This window comes from Melanotaenia boesemani, chromosome 3, assembly GCF_017639745.1.
Source record: "Melanotaenia boesemani isolate fMelBoe1 chromosome 3, fMelBoe1.pri, whole genome shotgun sequence".
In the NCBI taxonomy this organism is placed as follows: domain Eukaryota; kingdom Metazoa; phylum Chordata; class Actinopteri; order Atheriniformes; family Melanotaeniidae; genus Melanotaenia; species Melanotaenia boesemani.
The window spans coordinates 23,236,363-23,246,758 of record NC_055684.1 but is presented as its reverse complement, the minus strand read 5'-3'; the positions used below and the strand labels follow the sequence as shown (position 1 = coordinate 23,246,758).

Genomic DNA, 10,396 nt, shown 5'->3' with positions numbered 1-10,396 from the left:
TCATTCAATGATCCCTCCAACAGGGGAGAATTAAGCCAGCAGGAGACATTTTTTGCAGAAAGTACTGATTCTGAGTGTCATTTTCTTGCTTCATACCTGAGTGAAAATAATGTTTTGGTTTTTACAGACAGGCGGTGATGAAACGGTTGAGTGATTTTAGCTTTTTTCTCTTTGGACTGAATCTTTCCTGGATCTAAAATCTGGTCTGAAAATGCTTGGTGACCTGCACAAACACTCGTTTATCATGGTTTATTTCTATTTGGTCTTTTTTTTGTACACCTTCACATCCCAGTATGTGTCCATGTGCTAAGTTTGTGATTAGTCCAATGAATAATATTTTCCCTGTGAAATCTAAACCAATACAATGTGTCTCATAAAGCATGCATGAGTTTGAATACAGTCAGCCACTAAAAAAAACCTTTTTGGATAATGGATAAAATGATTGTTCTCAATCTGGATGCAGATTTATTCCAGAAAATGATCAGCTAACTAAACTAAACTTAATGCAGTGGTTCCTAAACTGGTGGGCCCAGTTAGGCCAGATAAACATGTACTTTTCATACTGCCCACAAAACATGGACAAATTTGTGGTTAATATACATGTGGATGAGACACACAAGGCTATGCTTAGAAAATTATGTATTTTACAGATTGTAATACTCATGTAATTCTGATACAGTAATGTCACAGCAATACCATTCCCCAAAAAACACAGGTCTACACACAAGTTACTGTCTTTCTATTATCATCAAAACATGCAGATCCTTTCTGTTTAATCGTTTAGGCTGTTCAGCCATCTCTAACGTATCTTATCGCTCTTCCATAACAACTATGATGTGTATCATCAATAATAATAAAACAACTCCTTGTTGCCAAGGCCTTTGATTTACTTCAAATTTAATTTATTACACTTTTCTGCTGAACTGAGAATCCATTTTGAATCATGACCCCAAGAATGGTAATGAAATCATGTAGGTATGTAAAGAATTACAATGAAGCAGGAAAAAACAATCTCCTGTCACTTTGTCAGCTGGGTCGCTGCCACAGCATACTCAATCGCTTCCGGACTAGAAAACATGTTTGGAGCTTTAAAGCCAGGCTTCACTTTCTGTTTTAAGCTTACTTCTCAATATCACAAACATCTCTGATTTTTCCTTGTGTTTTCTAAAACAGATGACACCAATTATACTCCAAAAAGACACCTGTTTGTTTCATGTGGTCTTTAATATCATTAAACATGCTATAAGTCAATCAGAGTTACTGTAGCAGAGTAAGGTTTGACAGAAGTTAGGGAGAAGTTTCACAGCAGGGGATCCTACTAAACTTGGTGCCCCTGGAGTTGCCTGGAGAACCTTTAGAAGTCAGGACCCTCTTTCTTCAGGTTCTTGTAGTCGGTGTTGATGGCCAGAAACTGTGGAAGGCAGAAGGAATAAATTTAAATCTGTTTTGCTTAAATTAAATTAATCACTGTTAATTTTGAATTGCAAGAAAAAAATGTTTTTGTTTTTTTTCTCATCACAATTCACCATGAATATCTTATGTATTTTTTTTCCTTCTAGTTTCTTATCTCACTGAGCCTGTTGCATATATTTCAAACCTCCACCTGTGAAAGGCAGATTTTTTTTTTCCGTCTTTTCAATATGATTATTTTCTCCTATTGTATTATATTTGATTGGCCTGCCATTAAAACCCTCACCTCCCTCCGTTCTCCCTCCTCTCCTTTTCATTTCCCCCTCGTCATTATGATTATTGTTTGGACTTCAGTGGAATTTCGATGCAGGACCTTTGCCTTGCTATTGAGAATTAAACATGCCGCGTCCTGACCTTTTGTGTGCAATGACTTTCATTCTACCGGCAAACACGCCATCCTTGAAACCCTCAGAAAATACTCTTTTGGCTTAAAAGCACATCGTCCAGATCTCTTTGGATTTAGTCAAATTCTTGTTTTTCTGCTCTACTTTTTCTTGGTGGAGCAAATGTTTTCATTAGTTCATCAGCAGCCCTGGCCTCATTCAACCATAAAGAGCTCCCAGTCCCATCTGCCTTCTTCTTTTTTATTTTTTTATTTTTTTATTTTTTTTTTTTTTAATGAAAGACACTTGAGTTTCCTTTGTTCAAGCAGATATGAAGACAATCTGGAAGCAGCCACGATAATCTGGTAATATTTAGCCAACACTGGTTTCTCTGACTCTATTTTAGTACGTTTTTAAGCTGGTGATGAAAGCGAGATTTTCAGTGACTCTGTGAAACAGTGCCATTATTGGTTAGATTAGTTTTCTGGCAGACATGTTTGGTGTGTGCACACATGCAGCCACACCATGCAGTGTGTGATGGGAGCTGTCACCTTGTACTGGTAGGTTGGGTCGAGCTTGTTCCAGGGCTCAGGGTTATTCTTTTTGTCCCAGAGGCTGCAAATGTGGAAAGATTCACAGCATGTTGAGAAAGATGTCAGGACAGTGAAAAGTAATAACCAAAAAAACATGTGAGGAGCAAGCATGAGGCAAGAAGCAGCCTAAAGATCAGGTGCAGAGGAAAGAGGGTATTAAAATAATAACAGTATTTGTTCGAGTAATAATGTTAAAAAAATAACAAGGAAAAGAAGACAGGAGTAGCAGGATAGTAGTAGAAGACTAGCACGCACTTGCTGGATGAGGACAGAAGTTGAAAAAACAAAGAGTGTGATTATGGGATGAGGTAAACTCAGCTCATTGACTTGGCAGTCCTCCTGTTTTTATTAACCAAATTCTGGATTTCACAGAGCTCCACTGCGACTGTCCATCCCTCCACTTCTCCCTCCAAGAGCACATCACGCCACCAACCCACAAACAAAGTGACGAGGGTGGCAGAGCCAGCGCGTTTCCCCTCCTCTCAGTCCATTACCACAAACACAGCGTGAGAGGGAGGCAGCCACCGACTGCAGCACTCATCACCAGCTGATGATGAGGTCAGGCTTTATGGCTGACCCTCAGAACAAGAGGTTCTGTGTGTCTCCAAAACAGGATATGAGCCATCTACATTTACTGTACAGGAGCGGTCACTGAGTTCAGTACGGTTGGTGCAGTTCTAATATGTGAATTTAAAGGAAATAAGGGGATTTTTTTAAGCTTTTAAAGCTGGTTTATATTTTGCAATGCTGTTCGACAGTTGAATTTTCAGTCTGCCAATCAGCTGCAAATTTAAGCATTTTTACTTTGCAGCATTTCAGTTGCATTTATGAGGAGACTGCTTTTCCTGATTGTTACTCAGTATGCGTGTAACTGCACAAAGCTCAGTGCCATCAGTATTTTAGAAATGGACATATGTTGCCCCTTATCAAAAATATATGAATAAGTGAATATCTACCAACTAAATTGGTATGTAACTGAATTCAGTGGTTTTTTTTTATACTGGTGTCATGTTTATTGTTTTGTAAAGAGCCATAGCCTGTGCACCACTGAGCAGATGACATATTTTGTTCATTTTAAATGTAGGAAGCATAAATGCTGCAAGCTCTATTACAGTTTGCAAATGCTTTCTGAATTGATACAACTATTTGAAATCTTTTTTTTTTTTTTTCAAATGTTTATTCACCCTTGTTTTCTTAATCACTTTAGTTTCTGGGTTTTTTTTTTTTTTTTTGCAGGACTCACAAATAAAAGAGCATCTGTGAAGGCCTTGTAAAAAGAGTTCACCTACTTCTGATTTGGCCTAGTGTCAGGTAAAGATCTCTAAATTTCCCACTGTACTTTTAAATCCAGTGTCTGGTGTGACATTCCCACAGTGATTTATTTTACAGTTGCTAGAGCTGAATACAGGAGCTACTGTAATAACAGAGACAATAAGGATTACAGAAACTAAAAGCATGACATGAGGACATGAGGCTGCAAAGCACTGGAAGTTTCTGGTTCTCCAGATGATGCAAAACTCTGCATTTGAATGAAAGATAATCGCATAAAAGAAAAGACATAAAAACCTGAGAACAAACTAACTTTTTCCTACTTGCTTGTGTAATCACTCTCACTTCCAGGTGGGAGAGACAAAAATGAGGGTTTTGGTAACCTAAAGCTTTTTGTTTTTGTTGAACCATTAAGTTTGTCTTTCCTGAATTACTGCATAATATTTACATTATTTTCTGATATTCATTATATCCATTCTTCCCTTTTTCCATGTACTGTTTCTTTTGCTACCAGCTTCCTCACAGTCCCAAAGCATTATATATCCACCACCATGCTTAAGTTGGCAAGGTGTGTTCATATTAATTCCATCAACTACTAACTAAAAGTTTCTGTAATTGTGGCTACGAAGTTCCTCTGACAGACATTATTCTGTACACCACGATGTGGATAATGTGGGAGTTTAGTCTGACTTTGTTCAACAAATAGTGCAGATCGAAGCAGTGCACATTTGTCAGTTAATCCTCCAGCAGCCATTTGACTGTTTTAATGATGATTTCAGAAGGAATTACAGGTTAAATATTTTATTCTTTTTTATTTAGCCTCTGCTTTTTAAGGCATCAGCTACAACAGTGAAACTCCTGTTTCACTCCTGTTTAAGCAACTACTTATTAAACTCAATTTTGTTTCAGTCTCTTTTTGAAATTTAATTTTAGGAGAGAAACCGATTTGATTCTCTATGATAATAATTTACTTTTTGGATCAGCAGATTTATTTTTATCTCCAACCCAACCTCATTAGTAAAACATATGTAAATAATATCCAGACTCGGTCAGCAAAGTTTGAAGACATGGAATATAAACATGGAAAAAGACAAAAACAGGGAAAACACAGTCTTAAGCTGCAGTTACTTACAGAAACCAAGCAGAAAGTTTATTAGCGTGCTGAGAAATAGACTTACGTGACATGAGGCCCTTTTGCCAGTCGGATCAGGTAGAAAGTCGCCCCTGTGACGCCCAGACTCATGAAGACAAACTGAGGGATTAACTGAGGAGACGAGAGCAGGAATGCATTAATCCCCAGATCTAGGCCTTTTTTCCTAGGACAGTTCCTGACTGAGTGAAATATATTTAAGCAGCAGCCACAATAAGAACTGTATATATTCTCGAAATACTAAGGAAATGAACTTCAGTGCCACTGTACTAGCAAAGAAATCACTGGATCCAATAAGAAAGGAAAGGAGATAATTTATCACAATTTCTTGTTGCCTTTTTAAAGTGGTGCTTTAATATATTTTTCCAGCTCTATGAGGACAGACTGTTAGCAGCAACAATGTAAAATTATCTTTCACTTTGGTGTCTTTTTCTTTCCTTTCTTGATGAAAATATTACTTTATTATCAAATAATATTCTGTATTGTAGCATATCTTGTTATCCTAATGATATATATGATACAGCTTTTGTATAACATCGTGATAAGCTTGCATCAGGTAAAGTATCTAACACACTTTTTGCTGTATTTTTATCATAGCTGTATTGTCTCTGTAGCTTTAGTGGTGCAGACACACACCACAGCTCAGTGTGAGTGTGGTTGGATTCTCATTGCAGCAATATTATTGTTTTCTATGTACCTAAGAGTTTCTTCTAACACATTTCCTTAACCTCATGACATTTTCCTTACAAGGTCAAGAAAGAGCTTAGAAAAAAAAGAAAAGAGGTCATTCTTTTGATTATTCAACTGGACCTCAAGACCGGAGACGCAAGTTGGGACATAGATATGTTCCATCAAGTGGTTGGCTGTGATATGTACCATGAACACACACCTATATAAAACACACACATGCACACACAGGTAGTTATTATTCCTGTTTTTCCTCTCTCCTTGCCCTCCTCCATATGCATGAGGCTCAGGCCATGTGTGAGGCTGCTTACTGTCAGCCTGAGCTGAACGGGCAAGGACGCTGTGCAAAAAGACTGCTGCTGTGTGTGTATGCGTGTGTTTGTTTGTGTGTGTGTGCGAGCCTCTCCTACTACAACACTATCCCTATCAGACTGAGCGACAGTAACACACACACACACACACACACAACTAAAATCTGATTGCTGCACTCAAACACACAGGCATAAAGTCATGTGTGCAGAGACTCTTTTGAGGTTCTGAGCGGTGATGATGACAGGAATTAAAATGAAAAAGCACATTAAGGGGACAGGAGGATAATACGATGTGACATCTTAAACACTCAAAGCTTAGGTTTGACAATCCTCAAACCACACAGCATCTATTCATCGACACCATGCTGCTACGTATTTTCTGTCTACTTTTCTGTGTGGTACTCAGCATGAGACGGAGAGGAAGTCACACCGCTGGCGAACAGCTGTTCTCAGCCCACACAGATCCAGTCAAGCTGTAGAAAGCTGACAGCTGATCAGGTTGAACTGAAGGATGTCTCTACTCAGCTGTATCTAGACATCTGTCTTCTGTCTGATTGTATTGCCTACTTTGTACTGTTGTTTATTAGCAGAATGTCTGATGCTGAAACTTTGATATTTGCCACATTAAAGTTGCAGTAAAATAACCATCCCTCCCTCTGCTACATGCTGAAACCCCCCTGAGACCACACAACTTCTTGAATAGTTGTACATATATGTCTATTCCATCCTTTAAAATTTTTACTCAGCACAGATAAGTTATTCTCATACTTTAATTGCTATTTATTTACACTGAAAATTTTATAAGATTGTCATTTCCTGATATTTGAGAGCATGGATGATTTTTTAAGTATCAGTGTATTATTAAACTCAGGCTTTAAGCTGTATTATCAGTTCAACTTTCTGTGCAATGGTGTGGGAATTCCAAATAAAATTACTTTCTGTTAACAGCCTTGTAAGTAGAACATTTTTTTTCGTATTGCAAGCACTGTATAATGTTTTAGTTTTATCCAAAAAGAAAGGAGCACCATAAAATAGTTAAGGTACACTGTAAAAATAATTGAGCTCTAGCACAACTTTTATCAGTTTCACAGAATTTAATTGGCTTATTTTGCGATTGTTAGGAAAGGAAAGGCTGGGGGATGCAAATTTCAGAGATTATAGAATCTTTTTCTGACAGTTAACAACAATGAGCTTCTCTAAGCAGATTCCTACTACTCTGAAAATTAAAATAACAGATGCCTAGAAAGCTAGAGGAAGCTGTAAGAAAATAACTAGGTCTTGAGGAGAGAGCCATTTCCTTACTTAGCACGGAACCAGGAAATGTTTGCAGCCAGACCTCAAGGTCAAGTTGTGCAGGACCCTAAAACCTTGAGGGAATTTGACATTGGTTTGCCAAAAAGCTACCGGTAGAGGAAAAACATGCATTAAATTAAATACCAAAAAAAGAAAGAAAGAAAACATGAGGATAAAAAGGTAATGGCTTCTACATCAGAATGACGATTCTAGGAATATCTCAAAATCTACCCTCAGAGGTACACGCTAAAAGCTTAGCTATAGTTCTTAGAAACCGCAACCAAAACACAATGAAAAATCCATGCACAGACCTCAGAAGAGCAGTGCATGGAAAGTTGCCTGGGATTTTTGTAGAGCTATGTGAAATTCCCCCAAATTAAAAAAAAAATGCTTGTTAGTTTGTTATGATGCTTGCCATAAAAGCTCTTACTGAGTAGTGCCTGTAGCCAAATTGTCTGCCCCAGACTAATTTCTCTTTTTAAAATCATAAAAACAATAAAAAATAAACAACTAATCTTGCTCAGAATATCAAAGAAATGTCTTGGCTTGAGATTTTTAGCTTGACCTGTACCAGGTTGTATTTTACTTACTCATCAACTTACAAGAGAAATTTGAGCAGGGTGTCCATAATTTTGCATGGTATTGTATTTCCATTATTATTTCTTGAATCCTGCTTCATATTCCTTCTATAGTACAGGGGGTGTGATGAATATGACTTCTTTTTAACAAAAGTAGCAGGAAAATAACTGGACTAGAACAAGAACCATTGAACAGCATTTCCAGCACACAAACAAAAGTGCCATATCTACAGAGCCCACATACATTTCCAATCTGTAGTTTTTTACTTTCAAACTTTAGATATAAGTCACTCATATTTAAGAACAAGAAGGTTATGTCAAGCTTTGTGCCAGTATCTTTCACACCTCCTGTAACACTTTATCTTTGGAGGGAGAAAGGGTGTTGTATAATTTTGACTAGTGCTTTAGTTCAATAATTTTTTTTATACCCGTTTAATCAATTACAATTCATCCCAACAGAGATGGGATACATATGTTTGTTGATTGATTTCAACTAAAACTTAAATAAACTGCCCTACATGTACTGCACTATGTACACCATCTCCACCAACTTCTCATAACCTTGGAAAAAGTTTGACCGTGCACACATACTGTATGCTGACTGCAGCCACATCATCACTAAAGTAAACACAACCAGCAACATGCTCATAAACCAACAGAAGCAGGTCAGCTTTGATCACTGACACACACACATACACACAAATATTAAACAAATAATGAGGAAAGGCCTGTGTTCAGGGAACTGTCCACTCCCTGGTGCTGATATCTTCATACTGTGCTGCACAAGCAAGCGTTTCACCTTTCACCATTCAGCCTGACCGACATAGGAAGTGTTTTATACTCGCTGGGGCTCGATACTGTTGCTGCCCTTATTACTTTTCTGGTGCACTGCCAAGCCAACCCTGTCAATCCATGAATTTGGGTCACCCTCAGCATTGCTCTGAGGCACCAGGGGGGAGAAAAAAAAAGCACAAATAGCTTCAGTGTCTTCCCTTTTTTTCCCCTTCTTTTTGATAGCAAAGCAAATTAACATGCCAAAAATGATGTGTACAAAACTTTATTTGAATATGTCTGTTTACTTTTAATGTTTAAAATTTTACCCTCAAAGACCCTTTTTAGGGAAGTATTTAATAATAATTTTTATTTTTTATAGGCAAGTTTTTGTTAAAAAAGCTGGACAGAATAACACTCTTAGAATTTACTTGTCAATGTTGCTTAGTTTATAATATTTTTTCTTTACTTCTTCTTACTAACATAGTCACCAATACCATTTACCTAAATGTTTTACTGAGTTATTAAGAAAAAATGGGTCACTACTTATTTGCAAGAAAGATCATAACTTACACTGTATGTTTGTAGATGACACATTTCCATGGACAAGTGATGCTTAATAAACCCCTTGCCCCCCCACATCTAAAAGTCATGGTCTAAAAACACACAGTAACAAGAGAAGATAACACGCACATCCTAGAAGAGTAATGCTGGGTGCTGGACCGAAAAAAGATAAATAAGTATAGTCTGAAGTATAGACTTTGAACTTGTCTGAAGGGCTGGTGCCTGAAACGTAACACATATTAAACTTTTCAAGGAGTAGCTTCTGGTGTGCAGACTATACTTACTTATCTATTTTTTAATATAATCCCTTTTTTAATATATTCACAGAAATCATTTAGAAGGCCTAATGAACACACAAATATGATGCAGCCTACCCCTGGATGTTTCTTCGCATGCTGAATCATGGTCTTAATCATGTTTATTATTCTTCAAAAGAAATCCTCTTGATTAAAAAGTAACAGCTAAAGTCTGATGGATGAATCCATGTGAGGCAGCGTCTCTGTGCTGATTTATTGAAAGAGCTGTTTGTTAGTACAACAGTGCAGAGAGACCTGTTGCCAGTCTCTCCTCTCTGTCTCCCTCCTGCTGGATAAATGAGAGGGTCAGAGGCGAGAGGGAGACGGGTGCAGAGAGGAAGACAGTCCTAATCCTCATAATCACATCTGTTGAGGTCACTGTATGTTTCCACTGAGGCTCACAAAGTACCCTGTGTCCTAAAGTGTTTTGTTGTATAACACAAAAACTGCAGCTACTGAAACTTAAATTCACACAACTGTGTTGGACAGCTGTGGTAATTTCTAAAATATTAAATCACCATTTTATGTCTTGTAAAATATGTAAAACTTGTAAAAGCTTAAAAAACTTTAAAGTCAACAGTCAGCAATCATTAAATGTTGCTGTTCTTTCATGTAAACCATCTTGCTAACGGTAAGGATGAGGGAAGCAATAGCAGCTTCTAACCCGTCCCTCGGGTTGAGACCCAAATGTGATAATGGTAATTGATTAGTCATTGATGAGGCACCTGCAGACGTTTTAGGTTTCTTAACAACACTTTGCAACCTAATGCAATTAACACCAAAATGCAACGCTGGGAAGAATACACAGGTCATTATTATTCCTTACTTAAAGCATCTGTTGTGTTTACACCATCTATCATCCCTAATAGAATAAGGCAACGGGGCAGTATTTTTAGCCACACCAACGTCAGTGTGACTCTAGGAATAAATTATGTAAGTCTGTCAGTAAAACCATTTTGATCCAGAGAGAAAAATATGTCTCAACAGTTAAGCACTCTTGACAGCTAAGTTGCCAGAGAAAAATCTTAGCATTTTTATCCCTCTTCAAACCGGAGATCCAAGTCATCCCAGTGTTCCTGAATCCCATTCTC

At 37.6% G+C, this 10,396-nt stretch overlaps 1 protein-coding gene across 1 annotated transcript; it reads right to left on the bottom strand.

The window, feature by feature from the left end:
* Positions 1-909: 909 nt before the first annotated feature.
* Positions 910-9,425, bottom strand: LOC121637029 (cytochrome c oxidase subunit NDUFA4). Its single transcript, XM_041980915.1, has 4 exons — positions 9,384-9,425; positions 4,834-4,919; positions 2,345-2,408; positions 910-1,411 (listed from the first exon to the last, which is right to left on the bottom strand). The coding sequence occupies exons 1-4, from the start codon at positions 9,423-9,425 to the stop codon at positions 1,355-1,357; spliced, it is 249 nt and encodes an 82-aa protein (XP_041836849.1). The 3' UTR covers positions 910-1,354.
* Positions 9,426-10,396: the final 971 nt, after the last annotated feature.